The sequence below is a fragment of the Scatophagus argus genome, chromosome 23 (genome assembly GCF_020382885.2).
Source record: "Scatophagus argus isolate fScaArg1 chromosome 23, fScaArg1.pri, whole genome shotgun sequence".
NCBI lineage: Eukaryota > Metazoa > Chordata > Actinopteri > Scatophagidae > Scatophagus > Scatophagus argus.
Genome location: NC_058515.1, coordinates 15,006,226 through 15,024,189, shown reverse-complemented (window position 1 = coordinate 15,024,189; position 17,964 = coordinate 15,006,226). Strand labels below are relative to the sequence as shown.

Here is a 17,964-nt window from a genome sequence, read left to right as displayed (position 1 = left end):
AGAAGACGATGGAAGAGCTGAAAGGAATGAAGAAAACGAGAAGAGTGCGACAATAAGAAAAACGTGAGCAGGTATCGCAGTGTGAGTACTTTTACTTTTAGTCCTGCACATGTTTCTTCTCGCTCCTACTGGTCCAATGATCCAGTATTTTACAAGACGGCAAACAGCAGACAAAGTCCAAAAATGAAATGATAAAATCTGTTCACCGACGTCCCTGACGTTCACTGATTAACATGTTACGTCAGTTACTTACTGGGGTTTAAGTAACTGATTTCCCAGGCAGCAGAGACTTCGAGAAGCGAGTCCTCCAGGCCACAAAACAGTCCAACACATACGAGTAGAAACTTGTGTGTGTTTGTCTTGTCTTGTGTCCGTCAGTCCTCCCTTTGCTGTATGAAAACACAGTCAGCGAGGAGGCCTACAGCATCTTTCTTCTCTCTACTGTAACCTCTCAAGCAAACCTCCAAAACCCCCTCAAAACTGAACATGAAATCAAATGTTCTTACCTCGGATTGGGTCACGTAGACTCACTGACTTCTCATCACGCAAACAAACCTGTGAAGGTGCTGAACTGTGATAGTACTGCACCTTCTCCTGCCAAAGTACTGCCAACAGTGTCGTTCAGTCTGCAGGCTGATGGTACAAGTACAACTGCTGCATCCTGCTGACTCCTCTGCTGTGTGTGTGTGTGTGTTTTCACTTCTGATCCATGACGTCTAGCCTCTCCTTCCACATTAGCTGAACTGTTTATGCACGGCTGCACGCGCACAAACGCTCCTCTACATCCGATACTGCTGCCACACACACACACACACACACACACACACACACACACACAGTCATGCTTCTTCACTTCATTTTTGCTTAACCCAAAACCTTAACTTCAGCGTAACCTTAAATCAACTTGCATTTCGTTCCCCATTAGGAAGAAAAGGCCCCCGCGATGTGTTTATGGTACACACTTCATGTTCATCATTATAAATGTGTGTGTGTCTGTGTTATAAATTTAGACTTTGCTGTGTTATTATCATGATCAGATTTCTAGGTAGTGCTGGTACTAGTGGTTGTAACAGCAGCGGCAAAAGTGTTGGTGACATCACGGTGTATTCATAGTGTTTAGACAGATTATGGTATGTCAGCACATCATCTCACACAGATTCTACCTGGACTGGAAGAGAACGTGGAACATTCTGATTGGTCAGTGATGTCATAGTCACAACAGGATGTGTTCCTGGTCTGCAGTGTTTTCGCACATCTCCTGTCAGATCTGCTGAACACAGGTAAGACACCTGAGTCTGACAGGCTGGTGTTTTTGAGAAAACTTTAAGGCTCACAAAGATTGTTGATTCTTGTCCACAGTTGCTCTGAAGCTCAATGGCATCACTGAAAACCAGCTTGGGTAAAACCAACAAGGATCCCACAAAACCAGCCAGCGGGACCAGAATTTGAGGTTGACCATTTTAATGGTGAGACAAGTCATATCCATGCATTTGCTGTAGGAGAATTAAATATTTGATGTCATCTTTGTCAGAAAATCCTAATTAAAGCAAGTATGGAGGAGGTACGGTGTGACAGGCTGGGTCACTTGTTCTTCAAAGCTGTCATACATCTCTGTAATCCTTAATGTCTTGGTAATGACAGAGAGGAAAACCTCAAGTTACCATTTGAGAAACCAAACCCTCAGTAACGTCGACACTGGTTTCAGCCGCTGCCGTCAGCCATTGTGGATAGTACAAGTTACATAGTTAATTATTTTGACAAGTTTTGCTGCTATGTCGTTCCAAGAGTTGACACAGATTACATATGTAAAGGTGGGCAACGCATCTCCTCTTCCACCTGCTATACAAAAGTGAAGCCAAAATGTCCTGGATATGAGTGTTATGACCTCTACTGCAGATGTTTTGGCTTCACTTTTGGGGAGCTCTCCTGTCGTCCATGTTGGTATAAGGTCAGTGGTTCAGACACTTTGAAATTGAAGTTCCTCTGATAGAAGAATGTCCTGTTAGTAATTCACGTATTCATCTTGTCTGTAAAAGTTGCTGTTAACTCTGGCATCACCACCTCTTTCTCTAGGTGCGGTAACATGCTACCTGGAAACTGTGCAGAGAACTCACTAATTGTCCGCGAAGCACTGAGGATGAACCTCCCTCATCACCTGGTCCTGCAGAATGTCCAGCGCAGGTTTCAAACTCACGGTGCTAATTATTCTGACTTGAAGGACCTGGTCTCAGACCTGTTTACACCACACAGCAGGTCACGCTCCACAGGGAACCAGGAGGTTCCCATGGAAACAAACCGGCTTGAGGAGGCGCTGATGATGAATAGTGTGGTGGCCAAGAAGGCTCTGCAGCAGGGTGTACCTCCTCACCTCATAAAGCCGAAGGTTCTCGCCAAGATCTTATCGAACAAAGTTGGATATACTGACATTGATGAGCTTCTCAAAGATCTGAATATAAATTAGAGAAAAACTACAAATGTTTCAATAAAGTTTTACAATTTTATGCAGTGCATTCCGGAGAAATCATGCAAGACAAGTTGTTATTGTCTTTGACATCAGTGGTCCATTGTCAGACATTCTGTGGAGACTGAAGGAAATTCAACAGCACAAATAAAAAGCTATTAGTCAAACAAGAATTCAGAATTGGGCTGAATCCAAATTCACAAATGTGATTGGAATGATTTTATGACATGCAAACTGAAGATCAAATTCAGCAGTCAAGACTCCGTTACAGTGTATTTGAAGGTTAATAAATCAGCTATGGTCAAGTTTAGACAACTTAAACATTTTCACGAAGGACGAACTGTGACGACTATTGTGAGATGGAAGATCTATCAGTTCCTTCTTGTACTGACACTGCATATTAGTTTAGTCCAATATGATGTAGTTCATCAATTTTGTACAAGAAATATACAAAATATGTATGAACATAGTAAGTAAGAGGTTGAAGAAGGAGCTGAGGAAGACAGGGCACTAGAAGTGAAGATGTTTTGGTGTTGAGCTGTTGTGTAAGTTTGGGGTTCAGTAGTTGCAGGAGTGAAGGTCGTTGATGTGTGGTCAGTCATGTCAGTTTGTTGTTCAGTAGATGCAGGAGTGAAGGTTGTTGGTGTGCGGTCGGTCATGTCAGTTTGATGTTCAGTCGGTGTGTGGTTGGTCTCATCAGTTCGGTAGTCAGTCGTTGCAGGAATGACAGTCATTGGGGTCCAGGTGCTCACATCAGTTTGGTGTTCAGTTGTTGCAGGAATGAAGGTCGTTGTTGTCCGGCCGGTCTCGTCAGTTTGGTTTTCAGTAGATGCAGGAATGAAGGTTGTTGGTGTGTGGTTGGTTGTGTCAGTTTGGTTTTCAGTAGTTGCAGGAATGAAGGTCGTTGATATGTGGTCGGTCATGTCAGTTTGGTTGTCAGTAGTTGTAGGAGTGAAGGTCATTGGTGTCTGGACGGTCACGTCAGTTTGGGGTTCAGTAGTTACAGGAATGAAGGTCATTTTTGTGTGGTCAGTCGTTGGTGTGTGGTTGGTCTCATCAGTTCGGTAGTCAGTCGTTGCAGGAATGACAGTCACTGGGGTCCAGGTGCTCACATCAGTTTGGTTTTCAGTAGATGCAGGAATGAAGGTCGTTGATGTCCGGCCGGTCTCGTCAGTTTGGTGTTCAGTTGTTGCTGGAGTGAAGGTTGTTGGTGTGCGGTTGGTTGTGTCAGTTTGTTGTTCAGTAGTTGCAGGAGTGAAGGTCGTTGATGGAAGAGGTGTAGTGATGGGTTGGGCAGTGGTTGTTGATGTAGTGGTAGTTTCATGTGTGGTTTTGTATATAGTGGGAGAAGAAGTGAGTGAGGGAATCCTAGTTGTTGTATGGCCAGATGTGGTAGTAGCAGTTTGAGATGTAGCAGGAACTGTGGGACCCCCACCTCCATCCACACCCCCACCTCCTCCTGCACCCCCTCCTCCTCCTCCTGCACCTCCTCCTCCTGCACCACCCCCACCTCCTCCTGCACCCCCCCCTCCTCCTCCTCCGGCACCACCTCCTCCTCCTCCTCCTCCTCCAGCACCACCTCCACCTCCTCCTCCTGCACCTCCTCCTCCTCCTCCTCCTCCTCCTCCTCCGGCACCACCTCCCCCTCCTGAGCCACCTGAATTTCCTCCTTGCCCACTGTCTTCGTTGTCTCCTGAATTGTCATCTTTCTTTGTAGTTCTCGTGGAAGTGGTTGTAGTTGTAGTAGTAGTTGTGGTAGTGGGAACGCTTGTAGCAGAAGTAGTAGTTGTAGTTCTGGTGGTCGTTGATGGACTGGCAGTGGTTTGGTGTTCTGTAGTTGTAGTGGTAGTGGTAGCAGTAGTCGAGGGAAAGCCGGTGGAGGTCGTGCTGGTTGGAGGTGCAGTTGTGGTTGTAGTTTGGCGTGGGCAAAAACACTCTTCTTGTTCAGCGTTAATTCTCGGGTTAAAATTGGAGATGATTTTGTCGAGAGGACACTGTGTTCTGGGAAACACCTCAAACTTCGAGTCCACGGTGCTCAGTGCTCGATGGAGGTCTTTCAAAGGCCTGGTCTGCAGATGTTTGCGATCTGCACGATCAGGAACATTGCGAGCCCAATGGGCGCTCGCTATCCAATCCTGGTACCTGGAGCTGTAGCAGCAGAAAGCCGACCACATCAAGTAGGGAATATTAACCCTGTTCCTGAGCATGTCGTTAGCACTGGCCTGCGCCCCAATCACCACGAATCCTTCTGTAACGCCATTGTTGTTGACGCAGTGTTTGTCCATGATACATTTGACGCACTCCTCCATTCCCTTCCAACTCCCCTGGTTGAACGAGGACTCCTGGGGAACGACGTTGGTCAGGGTGAAGGTGGACCATTTGTCCTCTGAGGTGAAACCGTAAGAGTTTGGAAGTAAGTGGCCCCTGTCAAACCTTCTGTTGTTTCTGTAATCGGCATTTGCAGCCTGGTTGTCGTAGGTTGCGTTGTTGTCTACAGCTATCATGTTGCTCTCGAGCTGCAAGAGTGAAAGGCTCAGTTAGTGATGCAGGCAGAGTATCCCTAAAATGAACAGTGAAAAGTTTTTCAACATGAGGTCAATGACCGATGTGTCAGTGGGTGCAAAGTGTGACGGGGGTCAATCAAGACCCCAATGTTTGGGATTGTTGCAGTCCACAAATTCCATGCAGACTGTCGATGAATATAAATGTCCCCTATGTGACAGTGCAGTGAAAGTGAACTTCTTAGTCGTGCTACACGATGACATGGATGCATCGTTTGTGCTTGCTGGTATGCAGCCTGATGATTTTTGCTGTCGGTGCCGATGCTTTGTTGAGAAATATTTCCACCAGAGATCCAATGTTGTCGTGTGTTTTATGAAGCAGATATGTTATCAGTCATGATGAGAGACGCACCTGTGGCTCGATCCTCCAGGGGGGTCTTGTCGTTGCTGGTCCTTTCCCTCTGTACTTGTAAGCAGAAAACACTGGAATCCTGTTCTGGGTGTCGTAGAGCGTCACAAACCTTCTCTGGTTCATGAAAGTCTGGCAAATGGGTTTGTACCGGCTCTCGTTCAAGATGATCCCTCCAGTCAAAATTCCTGGGATCTCAGGTGGGGTTCCCTTAAGGAGAAACTGGTTGCAGTTTGACAGTGAACTCACCACTTCAGCTACTGTGGGAATGCAGAGCAGGAGGAGGAGGAGGAGAGCGGCGAGGCCCAGGAGGCACCGTCTCTTCAGGTACGTCCTCATCATGCACTGTGTCATTTGGTGGGAGGAAAGCATAAAAAATATCAGACATTATGGTTTACAGCCCTTTTGTTCTTTTGCCAAGCCCATAGGGGAAAGTGAACTTTGCCTCGTTGTTGTGTTATATATATACATATATATATGGATATACGGATTTACGAGCCAGTGGTGTCAGATGAAGTCACACGATTCTCCAACAGCTTGTTCAGTGTAAAGGGTTTTAATTTAAAATAAACTTTTGAAACCAGAGATAAAAACAAATGTGACTTTAGTCTCTTTAGCCTCTGCTCAACATTGTAGACTTGACTGTGGTCTTCTTCATGAGCTTTCATCAGTAAAAGATGCCTCACTTGGTTGATGATCACATGAGCAAAGTGAGACGTCAAAGTCAATAAAAGTGGGCTGCACCTTGTGGAAAACCCCAAATGATTGGAAAAGGAGACATCAGAAGCCTCAGGAACTCAGATGTAAAGCATAATGAAATGTCTGCGAGGAACATAAAGAGATCTGATAGGGGATATCACACTTGTTAATGATTGCTAAACCTTACATTATCGGTCTTACTGTGTTCATGAGAAAACCAGGGCTTTCTTCCTGGATGGGTGCCAAGAAGGAAACTAAATTGGAAAAATTGAAAATGTGCAATATCACCACACTGACTTTTGAAGAGCGCAAAAGTTTTCCTCTTTGTGTAGATTTGCTGGTGAATGTGGAGGGAATGAAGCCCATTTGTATTTCACTGTGTCACAAAGCGTCACCTGTTCACACACCTGTACAGACGTATGGACTAAAGAAGCATGAAAGGAAATCACTGCATCATAGTAATGACTACACCCATGGTAAACCCACACGGGGGATTTTAGCCACACAGACTTTAGTTTGTTGTGGTTCTTATTAATATATTGGTTCATTTAAAATAATCCACTCTATGTATCTGATTATTTCACAGTGTCTTATTATGTCTGCCTTATTTTAGTGAAAGTGGAAATACCACAGGAAAAATGCTGTTCCGAGTCAAAGTCCTGATGAGGAGCAGCTGCAGGGGTCCGCTAACCTCACGTCTTTCTAAATCCACATCCCGAGCTTGTGTTTCGTTAAGTCAGACTTGTAGTTTCGAGTAGTCTACAAAGAAGTCGGCGTTGTAGTTTTGTGGTGCTGTTGAATGTAGCAGCGGCAGAACAATAAATCAGAGCTCACGTTTTTTTCTCATTTCTGATATTTTATGAAAATTAATGGAGAAAAACAATCAACAGCTTGAGGAAGAAGAATCATTAGCAGTAGCCTTAGAATATACAAGAAGAACTTACCATCTTAGATCAGCACTTCGTAAAATCTTCCACAGCAGAATCCATCAACTTTTATTAAACAGTAACTTGAAGCAAACAGCGTGACCGTATCTCATTTAGTGACTGAAACAAGGAAGGATGTGTGAGGGTTTTCTTTAGTGAAGGTGCAGTTCTGTTCCCTCCTCCTGCAAGACGCCCCCTCACCTCACCTTCACATATCAGGAGAAGGCTGACAGGAGGTTGACCAAGCTGTGATTGTATCCTGGGGACTTTCCCTCACTGGTGTGAGTGTTTGTTCCTACGACCTTCCACAACGAGAGTCTTAATCTCATGTACTGTGCACAGCTTTGCTCTGTGTGACACGTGAAAGTGGCACATGGTGGGTTTACTGGAGCATAAGGCGCACCACTGGAGTAATTCCAGTTAACATAGTGATCAATTTAAAGATGCGCTTGTGCTAAATGATGTGTCAAAATAATGTCGGTTAATTGCTTTATGTCTTTACCTTTTGGGAGATTTGTGTGGACTTAATGCTGTAAAGTAAAGCAGAAAGTAGAAATACATCTGCTGGCTTCATGGTATCAGCAGCAGCATTAGTGGTAGTTATGGACTTTAACCAGCAGGTGGAGCTGTTGTACTGAAAGAGTCCAGTCCCTTTGAACTGGCTCCACTCCAGTCTGTGACAGCTGAACCTGAGCATCTCAATGGATGCCACATGTTGAAGCTGACTGCAGCGTATCTGATGCCGTTCAGACCCTGACGTCACTGCAGTTCATCTGGTGGTCGGGGGCGGCCGGGGGGGGGGGGGTGGCTGGCATGTAGGAACAGACAAAAACATGCCGGGAGGTACATGTTGCTCTAAAACAACCAGTTGTGTGTTTGAGGTAAAGCAGGTGAGCTTTGAGCGTCGGTGTTGGTGTTACAGGGTCATAGTCAGTCCTGCAGCGTGCTGAGCTATGTCGACTGGTTGTGCAGGGTTTGAAAGAGACAGTGGAGTTATGTATGTTACTATCAGTTGTATCTGACAATCTGACAGCACATTTCTGTATCAGCAGCATGCCAGAGGATCTGTGCGTTAACCCCAGGCCTCATGGCAGATCACGCCTTCCTCCTCAGCAGTCCAGTGGGTTTGAGGTTATGTGGTCCTAAACCTTAAATGGCCTAATAAAGAGATGGTGTTGTTCACAGGGTTGTGACCAAGTCTGCTAAGATAACTTGTGAAACCTTGTCGGCCCTACACGTCTCCCAGCTCAGACTGCAGGGGGGGCCTGCCAACATTACAGGCTCAGCAGACGCAAAGTGACGGATGCTCAAACATGCTCAGAAATGAGAAAAATAAAGTGTGTCCGAGGTGGTTTCCTGTGGCCCGATCCAAGAGCTGATTGGTTGAGAAGTTGATGTGTCATAGAAACTATTTTATTTCTTTGTCGTTTAATTGGAGGGATTTTGCGTGTTTATTCTGTTACGTAAAGCAGTGATCTGAAGTGATTACATGAATTGGTGTAAACTGGAGGTGAAACCATGAACGTTGTTGTCACAGAGTATTTTAATTGGCTTCGCTGTCATAATTGAAAGAGCTGGATGCTGCGTCCAAACTGATCTGTGGGTCTGATGTGACCTTTTAATGAATCGGCCTCATATCAAACCGGATGTGAGTGACTTCCTGTGCAGACTGAAGGCCACTGGAAACCGTCCTAATGGAGCACGTCTGCTGTCCAGGTGAGTCGCTCGTTCTAGTCCACACCAGCAGGTGGCGGTAATGAGCCAATTCGGTGTTCTCCAACCGCCAGTGAATCTCAAAATAATAACAATATCAATAAGAAAAAGAAGACGATGAAGAAAACAACTGCTAACAACGCGCTTCAAATGTGAGAATTTAATATGTCACTGAACTGGACCGACTGGACCTTTGTGAATGTAACAGGACTGTTTTGTTGAGGTTTTACCCAGCTGTGACCTGACTACCAGGTGTCTGTAGTGACCGGACCGCCTCGGAAAGCCCATGAAGGATGTTGACATCCGACTGCTAATTTGGAAGGACACCGCAGCGTGTCATTCATAGTTATGGACATAAGACGGTGTTTTGGACTGAACGTGTTGGATCTGCTGGGCTTCTGGACGTGTGAGAAGACCACGTTTGTCGGAGCGTGTGGACCAGCGGGTGAGCGGGACTCGTCACAGGTGAGTTACCAAAACCCTGTAAATGCTTGTGTGTCAGTTTGTGGCGGTTGTTGCTTGCTGGGTTTAGCAGGTGTTTGTGCGTTGGAGTGAGTCCAAGCCTTCTGACGGCGTCCGGCCTGAGGACTCACTCAGTCCGAGGAGCTGGTGTTGATGCGTCCGTGTTGTTGTGCAGCGGTGGGGCCCTCTGTCGACCTGGCTGGACCCGGTCCCGTGGCGGTCGTGTTCAGTTTATCATGATGATGGCTACAATCGGCTTTCCATTCATTAACTATTTGTTTGGTGGTTTTTGTGTTTGTTGTCAATGTCGCCGACGGAGGGCGTGTGATCAGAGCAGAGCAGCTGAAACCGCGTCAGGGTCTGAGGTTTGGTTGAGGCAGCCTGTGTGTCAGGGTAAGGCCCTCTCTGTGGGACCTCCTCAGTCCCTGGTCTCCGTTTATGTTGTCAGAAGTCATCAGACGAGGAGCCGACCTACCAGCAGAAAGTTACGGGGAGTTTTTCCTCTTCACCACAATCCTCAGTGCGCATATGCAAAAGTCCCCAACAGATGGACTCTGTCCTCTTTTTAAAGCTGAAACTGTGCACCGGTGAGCTGTTTTTAAGCTCCAACGTCGTCTTCTCTCTTGATTTGCACTTTGCTTTTGAAAATAAGCCAATGACGAGAAGAAAAATGTCTTGGTGGAAACCTGGTGACCTGGTGGAAAACACACCTTTTATTAAAAGCCACCAAACAACTGTGTGTATGTTCTCAGATTGAATATTAATACAGGTGCAGTCATGAGAGGTCACGTTAGTGAAAGATGCAGAAACTGATCTCACATCAGACATCTCTTCCCAGAGGTCCTGCTGTCCACATGATGTTCAGCTAGCGAAGCTCTTAATTCTCAAGTTTGATTGATAACTGATGGGAGAGTCAAATATCTGATGTTTTTATCGGGAAATGAGAACTCATGCGATATTGATGACAACAGTAAGTGGCTAAGCAGCTCAGAGAAAATCCTCTCAACACACCTGTTTGAATGTGAACAAACCACAGCAGCAGTAATGGTAAGTCATATCACGAATATCTTGTTTATTGGAGTCTTGATTGGGCTGCAGATTTATTAGCTTCATATTTGATAGGCAAAGAAAGATCGAACAATAAAATATTTGTAGTGTGATTGGTGATCTAAATATAGTGATAATAACAATGATGATAATAAATGGATAGTCAGCTCAAATGAAATACATTAAACACATTTGTTAGAAAGAGCACGAGTGATGATAAGAGACATCACGACTATCTTGCTTATCTTAACTGATCATACAAGGCGCACTGGAAGTTTAGAGTGTCGGCAGATCTTCAGGGTTTGACGTCCACAGTGCAGGTGCCCTTTATGTCCCTGAAGGCGCTGCAGTCGAAGTCGGCCACCACAGTCTTCGGTCCGACCTTGTAGGGGTACGTTACGATCCTCAGCTTCATCGTGGCGTTTGGGTCCAACTCCGGGACGCTGCTGTTGACACACAGATTTGGATGACTACACTGTCATTGCGCACATTCCATGAATTCTAGCATGTTTTTATAGTTTTCCCTATCGTACAGGTCAGATACTTTTGATAAACATGACCAGTTATTCCACTTGGTCTTGGCTTGCTTAGTTGGTTTGATTGCTATCTGTGATGGTTCATGGTGAGTGTGGCGCTCGAGCAAGCAGTTTCTAACTTAGCTTGCCATGGAAGTAGCCTGGCCTGTGGATTTGAAACAAGTAGGCATTTACTGGCATTTATTACGTAGGACATCAGCCTTTGTAAATTGCTATATGACAGCTCCAAAGGAGCGGCGCCATCAAAATCGGAAACCGTTTCAGGCAGTTGTGTGATGCTTTTGGCCAATGACTGGACTGCTCACCTGTCTACGTGGTCCGATCTGAAAAGGCCACATCCAACGACAGTCAGAGAGCAGTTTTTCAGCGTTTCATTGAGTGGGTTTTTGAATTCCACCACCATAGTCAGTGCGCGGTGCAGACGTGCCTCGCTCAAGACCTGAAACACACACAAACGTAGCACATCTTTAACTGCCAAGAGGTTTTTAGTGTCATGTAGATCAGTCGGTCTACCACTTTGACCGAAATATCTGAATAAACGTTGAAACGATTGGCCTGAAATTGTGTCCAAATGTTCACAGTCCCCTGATGACGATGCAGCGACAGCAACTTTTCTGCTGGAGCCACCGGTGGGTCAAAAGTGTCTCTTATCTGAGCTGCTAGCGCTGTGCATTAGCCTGTCTGACTGTTTTGTTTTGCTCTCTGCACAGAAAGATGGCCCGCCCAAACCTGTTTTTGAGCCCAGATTTTGTCAAACCATAGATGTAGATTTGTGATTATTATTATCAGGCATTCAGTGCTTATCCTTGCAGATAAAACTGTCAATGCCTTGTTATCAGCTTGAGTTACTTTCCATAGCGCTCAGTCAACTTCCTTGCAGTTTTACATCAGAGTTTTAACATCAGAGGATTCGACTGACCTTCACGGAGACGAGAGGGTCCTTTAGGACGATGTCGATCTCAGTCTCGTAGATGTCGTCTTCCTGCTGTTTGTCAATGGCCATGGCTGAAACCCTCATGCTGTCACAGCCCCCCATGTATTTTCTGTAGACCGAGTAGGGGATCTGAACAGGTAGGATCACATCTGTGGGACACAAGGACAGGAGCAGAGAAACTGGAATCATCTGCATCCTAATGTAGCTTCTGTTCTGAGACTGTAGGTGGGTAGATATGTAGACCTGTATTCAAACAATATCAAATGTGCTTTGGCATGAGCAGTTTTATCAGCTTCCTGATGAGAAACGTCTTCCGAACACAATAACATGTCGAAATGGAATGTAGTATTAAGCATTACGACTGCAGACCTCGTCCGGGCTGGAGCATCTTCTCGAGGACGGTGCTCTGGATGTTGCTTGTTGGTTTTCCATTGTACCTCATGGCCTGAGCATTGATGTAGATGAGCAGTGTCCTCCTGGTTTGATCTGTGTTGCTCAGCTTCAGCTTCAACTTGACGTCCTGACCACTCAACATCTCGGCCGCCTGGTTGTAAAAAGAAAAGGTTTATCAGTGATGAAATCCTGAAATCAAAATGTTTCTTAGCGCTCAGTGCTTCAGACCTGCGATGTTGTGTTCCTGAAAGAATTTGGATCTCGTGCCCTAAGCTGCATGCTGTGTATTTGCAGGATTCACGCGTGTTTCTGGCTGACATTGTGTCGTCGTTTATTGATGTCCCGCTTATTACCTCTTCAAATTTTATCTCCATCTTCAGCGGCTCCTCTCCGTTGTCACCATCATCTCCAGAGTTCACTTTGTGGAGGGCACGCCTGAAGACTTCCCTCTCGTTTGCGCTGCCTGTTGAGAAAATATGTGCCATCACAAAATCAGGGCTGAGAAACTTGTGAGTGAAAACCAAAACCACGCAACCTGTTACTAGATCTCTGCTTTGGTCTTCTTGATGGTTGTTAGTGTGTTAGTGGCTGCTGCTGGGTTATAGCTGAACACAGTTGACAGCTAGTTAAAAATGTTAGTGATTTGGCTGGTCGCCGGGGTGCTGCTCAGCCGTGCCTGTGTGGACCTGTGTTATTGGCTTCTTTTTCTGTGATCCAAAGGGAGGAAGTTTGCGGCAGGCGATTGATCTAAATCTGAGGCGACTTTGGCTGGGTGCAGGCTTTACCTTCTCTGTGTTTGTAGCAATCTGTGATGTTGCTTCTCATGTTGTTGCCCACAGATTTAGTGGAGATGTTCTGTCCTACTGTTGTTGTGTCAGAGTGCATTTTCCTCTTGGAACCATCAGAGCTAACCTGAAAACAGGAACCCAAAAAGTCAATTATTTAAGTCAATTATTTATTTAAGTAGTTTCATTAATATGTGTATGTGTGAAAAAAATCTTCTTACCTCAGTCTTACCTCTACTATAGAAATAACTGTGTGAGTCAAAGTAACGCCGCTTAGCGACAGTATGTTTAAAGGTTAGTGGTTTAAGATTTTCAGTGCAACCAGGAGAAAATGTTTGCAGGAGGGGAAAGTGAAGTGGAAAGAAATTATGTCTTGAAATGGTAGAGAAATGAATGAAGTGAAAATGTAGATTTCAAGTCCTGTAGATTGTGTGAAAGTTTACATTTGAACAACACAAGGCAGGGCAAAGCCGAGCTCATGCTGCTGCGTTCCAGAGCGGTTAACCTCTGACACTGTGTCGATATTACCGACCTTCCATTTGACAACGTCGGCGTTGACCTCGGCAAAGACAAACGGCACGTCGTACTTCAGGTTAGCCTCGCCCTGGAGAATGGCAGCGACTGAGGCCGGACCACAGCAATACACCCCTGGTGCAAGACAAACAAAACAGCCTTTGTAACTTTACAAAACTTTGTCATGCTATTGTAGAGAGGATGTTAGCCCAGTTGGTGGTTGGTCTCACAGTCTTTTGTTTCAGAGTCTGACAGAGTGTGTTCCTTTCTAAATAAATAAGCTGTGTTTACCTTCGCTCAGTTCCTGCGGTGTGGGATCCAAGACCTGCCAGCCGTCATAACTGTTTCCTTTCTGGAGGTCTGGTCGTTTCATCCATCCCTCCACCCACACATGGAAGTTCCTGCGTGACACACATAGATAATGTTCTTCCCGTCCTGCGGTTTCTCAGAGATCAGACCGAAAGGTGCTTTGCGATTGCTACCAGGTGATTGATGTATGTGTATATTGAGTATGACTGGTTGGTTTCTGTAATGCTCTGGATGATTGTGTGGGTGTAGTTGCAAAAAGGTTGCTGTGGCGCTCTGTAGTGATTGCTAGGGTGTTTGCTATGGTTGAGATGCTGGAGCTCCACCATGACCCAAATAAAAGGTTGAAAATGGATGGGTGTGGCTGGCAGCATGTCGATGGCAGGGATAACAGCGATTGTAATAACATCTCAATAGACATCTTTGCAATAATGGTAAGTGTGTATAATTGACTTGAAAAAACTTTACTGGGACGTCATCTGAGCGAACCTTACCAGATGCTGTCTGAGGTGTCCGATGCTCGTTCTCCATAGTCGTCATAGTACTTGTCGATCGTGAGGTTGCCGTTTGTGTCGTGAGCTGACTCGAAGTTTGTGACAACGCGACACGGGATACCCCAAAACCGCATCACTGGAATCATAAATATATTGAAATGAGCAAGATAACAATGAAGGTGTGTCAGTCCTCTAAAGACTGGATACCAACACTATGATACACCTGGACAAGACGGTGCAGTACCTGTGCACATTACGCCGGCGAACACCCAGCACTGGCCGTACTTGACCGGGCGGCAGTTGCTTTGATACCAGCGCTGAAGGATGCTTACGCTGCCGGTCCAGTGGGTTGGGTTCACTCCGTCCCCGTAGTCGCCGTTCCAGCGTCCCACTAACACACCGTGATCGCCGTTGGCGTTGATCTGCAGATTGGATAAGCTGTTAATGAAAGTCTCAGCCATGTAAGTGACATCAACGATCTATCACAAGTAAATCACATTCCCCACCAGTGGAGGAAGTTTTCAAACTGTTTACATTCTGTAACCCAAACTAGCGGCAAATGCCAACGTGCCATCTCAGAAGCACTGCGGTCTTACCATCGCGCTGACCACACGACTAACATAGATGGGGTTACAGCGAGCGGAGACGTCATCAGCTGGGTTTTTGGCGTGTTTTGGGTTGATGTCCAACATCTTGAGACAAATGTCCACCATTTCCTCCTCAAACTGGGCAGAAAAGCACAAGTTAGAACTAAGGTGCATAACTACCATAGACTGTGTAGGATATGAACCTGTGTTCTTTCAGTTGGCCAGCAGGGGGCAACTTTAGTGGTGTCAGAAGGAAGTGGGATTGCTTGTAAGCTTATGTTGTTGGGTCTTCTTCAGTTTGTCAGCACTGTAATGCTCACCTGTCCAAACAGCCAGTTCATGGGCTTGGCGTAATGTGACGTTCCATAATAGATGAGTCCATATTCATTCATCACGTATTCTTGTCTTTCCCTGTCATCGGGAAGATACACCCAGTCATCTGCAAACACACACTAGTGTAAAGCTCCAACCTGAAAACTGTCACAGGAAACACTGCAGGTTGTCTTTGATAGACTGTGGCAGTAAAATGTGACCTCCCCACCCAACTTGTTGAGATTAGGCCTACCTGAGCACCAGGGGTTGAAGAGCACCACCAGGGTTCCTAGAGAGGTTGTTTTTGTGGAAGTCCTCGCAGACAGCGAGTACTTGCCCACGGGAGCGTCGGCCGGTGGGGTCACCGACAGGTTCACCGTGCCCTTCTCCAGGTTGGCTCTCCCGTTGATGCTGTACTTCCATATCGCCTTGACGTCTGCGGCGTACATGGGAGATGGGTTCCCAAACTCGGACCGGGTACCACGCTTCTCTGACGGGGCAGGACCTGGTGGGTGGGGTGTGTGGGGTTGGAGAGGAGGTGGATAAATGTGGAGCTTTGCATTCTCAGACATCATCCTTTTTGGTAGCTTGTATGAGATGAGTTAAAGTTGCACTCTGACATCATGTACATCAAAACGTCATGTGTTCACAGCCATGTGTAAAATATGTGCAACAGTAGACTTTAACGTGGTAGCTTAGAGTGTGGCTTGAGTGTTGCCTGACTTTTAAAGTAGTTGATTAGTGAACTTCCAGTTTTCGCCCTGATCACAAATAGTGGAAATAATGTCTTTGTCTTCTGTTACAACTGAAACTGCTAATCGGCCATGCGAGTTAAATGTTTGTCGTGTCAAAACTGAACTGAGTGAGAAGTCGTGAAAGAGCCGCAGATCCGTGTGACCTACCCGTCTCTGCGATGAGGACGAGCGGGTCGAAGTCGTTGAAAGGCCGTGTCATGTCCAGAGTGAGGAGGAAGGACAGGCCTCGCCTCACAATCAGCTGCTTGGTGCTGATTTCAATGGTGCGATGGGCGCCGTTGTTGGCCTGGCAGTGAAAGTCCACGTTTTGAATTGCTGCAAGAGGAAAGCACAGACAGTTGAAGCAGCTTTCGTGATCACATCAAAACATTGTTCTTTATCACAAATATTGTGAATGATTGGCAAGAAATGCAAAAATCACAATTGGAGAACATTAAATAATGTATTAGTCTTCTTTTTACAGGCTTAAAACTAAAGTTAGTTAAGTTCAGCCCATAGAAATTAATGTTTGCACCAGATCATGTGTATTTTGTCCAGATGAAATGGAAAACAAACTGTCTGAAGTTGTGATTACTACAGTGGAGAAGCAAGCGGACTTTCCACAATCGGTTTGCCAGTCAGCAAATGTCAACCGCCAGAAATCGAAGTTGCCTAGATAACATTGATATATTCATTGTTGTTTTTTGACTATGTTTGGGGATGACTGTTTGAAACGATCAAGCATTTGATCAGTCATGGAAAAGCGACCGGGGTGATGTTAGTACCGTGTCTCACCTTGTCTGATGTGGTGGCAGGACAGTAGTCAGATGTGAATCAGAAAGCCCACTTTAAATGCTCAAAAAGGTCATGATTTATGTAGTTTAGAAATGTACTAAATGATTCATACATTGTTAAAAGAGTTTTTAGACAAATCATTTCAGCTCCAGTTTGGTTATCGTGATGCTAATCGAGTGAAATTCCAGTGCGTCTACGTGCCGTGACTATCGGCAGAGGAGTTTGATAAGACGGATGAGGAGGTGAGTTGAGTTTATGCAGGGAGATTGAATCGGAAATATCCGAGGCCTGCACGATCATATCTGTGGAAGTGGAAGTGACGGATGTGACAGAAAGAAAACTGTAAAAATGTGTCAGCATTTTAAGCGGAAGAAAATAATGTTTGTGTTACAGTAAAACGAGCATTTGTATCTTTTGGAGTTGCAAACTGACTTTGTGCAGGACAGAAGACACAGACAGAAGACTAAGTAGACCAACTCATCCAAAACAAACAGTGTCACAGTTTTGACAGGAAACCTCAGCATGTAAATGATATTTCAGCCCGACCCTGAGAGAAATCACGTCCCCTGACAGATGCAGGACACAATAGTCTGTACTCACTGTTTGCCATCCCGTCGGCGTGCAGCACAGTTCAGCTTCAGTTCGGCACCAAAGTGACCATCAGCTCAGCGTCCTGATTTTTAAAGGCACTGTGATGGGGCGTGTGCACTTCCTCTTTGTGATAAAATAACAGCTGAGGGGTGAAAGAATGAGGGAGGGTGTGATAGGTTTCGTCTCGCTCTCACTCCACTGTGAACAGATTAGCGAGAAAATGATTAAGCTTTCCCAGGAATTCCCACATGAATTTTTAGGGCTGCAGACGCCATCAGACTTGTGGATCAAAAACAAGCACAAACCGGTCGATGATGATGATGATGATGATGATGGACAACCTAAAGCAGCAAAGTTAAAAAGTTCAGCCACACATAGACCTGAAATGGCCTGAGATGAATGTGGTCAAGCTGGTCTTTGAAGGCTGTAAATGTTCACCACATGCTGTGTAGTCCTCAATTGCCACTTGTGGTTTTCTAATAACAAGTGTGGGAGCCTGATTAGTTTTAGGACACAGTAGTGACAAATGCATCTCCACTCATACTTTGAATCAGGTTGCTGTTTGTTCACGTGTTGCGATGTAATATGTATGAGGTGATCCTGAGAGTTCAGACGTGGTGACTCGGCATCGGGTCGACAGAGCGCAGCTTGACGAGTCCCCAATCAGATGAGAGAGAGAGAAATCAGATGAGATGGCATCAGAAGCTCACCTGATGAAGATGATACGAACAGGTGCTGTCAGGTGAGATCGGGACGAAGGCCATAA

At 45.6% G+C, this 17,964-nt stretch overlaps 2 protein-coding genes and 1 long non-coding RNA gene across 4 annotated transcripts; 1 reads left to right on the top strand and 2 right to left on the bottom strand.

Annotated features, from left to right (window-relative positions):
• Nucleotides 1–90: 90 nt before the first annotated feature.
• On the top strand, nucleotides 91–2,109 carry LOC124054338. The gene is made up of 3 exons (XR_006842351.1): nucleotides 91–1,280; nucleotides 1,360–1,466; nucleotides 2,074–2,109. It is a non-coding gene; the product is annotated as an uncharacterized LOC124054338 (long non-coding RNA).
• Nucleotides 2,110–3,397: 1,288 nt separating this feature from the next.
• Nucleotides 3,398–5,710, bottom strand: LOC124055043 (endonuclease domain-containing 1 protein-like). The gene is made up of 3 exons (XM_046381637.1): nucleotides 5,363–5,710; nucleotides 4,050–4,977; nucleotides 3,398–3,429 (listed from the first exon to the last, which is right to left on the bottom strand). Exons 1-3 carry the CDS (start codon nucleotides 5,708–5,710, stop codon nucleotides 3,398–3,400), a joined length of 1,308 nt encoding a protein of 435 aa, XP_046237593.1.
• Nucleotides 5,711–10,223: 4,513 nt separating this feature from the next.
• Nucleotides 10,224–17,620, bottom strand: LOC124054287 (protein-glutamine gamma-glutamyltransferase 2-like). 2 transcript variants are annotated; one of them, XM_046380098.1, is made up of 15 exons: nucleotides 17,208–17,620; nucleotides 15,981–16,148; nucleotides 15,332–15,583; nucleotides 15,087–15,205; nucleotides 14,776–14,904; nucleotides 14,424–14,601; nucleotides 14,180–14,315; nucleotides 13,671–13,780; nucleotides 13,399–13,514; nucleotides 12,867–12,993; nucleotides 12,435–12,544; nucleotides 12,058–12,232; nucleotides 11,674–11,837; nucleotides 11,060–11,193; nucleotides 10,224–10,661 (listed from the first exon to the last, which is right to left on the bottom strand). In XM_046380098.1, the coding sequence occupies exons 1-15, from the start codon at nucleotides 17,215–17,217 to the stop codon at nucleotides 10,514–10,516; spliced, it is 2,076 nt and encodes a 691-aa protein (XP_046236054.1). In that variant the 5' UTR covers nucleotides 17,218–17,620; the 3' UTR covers nucleotides 10,224–10,513. The 2 variants fall into 2 exon arrangements, with proteins under 2 accessions (XP_046236054.1, XP_046236053.1); XM_046380097.1 differs by having other exon boundaries at nucleotides 10,224–10,664; nucleotides 17,208–17,607.
• Between the last annotated feature and the right edge of the window lie 344 nt (nucleotides 17,621–17,964).

Coding starts and splice junctions, on each gene's coding strand:
- LOC124055043 (XM_046381637.1), bottom strand. CDS start 5,710: ATGAGGACGTACCTGAAGAGACGGTGCCTCCTGGGCCTCGCCGCTCTC. Junction 4,978..5,362: donor AGCCACAGGTGCGTCTCTCA/TCATGACTGATA, acceptor TCACTCTTGCAG/CTCGAGAGCAACATGATAGC. Junction 3,430..4,049: donor AGGAGGAGGTGCAGGAGGAG/GAGGTGGAGGTG, acceptor GTGACCGTCCAG/ACACCAATGACCTTCACTCC.
- LOC124054287 (XM_046380097.1), bottom strand. Junction 13,781..14,179: donor GACACCTCAGACAGCATCTG/GTAAGGTTCGCT, acceptor TGTGTCACGCAG/GAACTTCCATGTGTGGGTGG. Junction 10,665..11,059: donor AGATCGGACCACGTAGACAG/GTGAGCAGTCCA, acceptor GTGTGTCAACAG/CAGCGTCCCGGAGTTGGACC.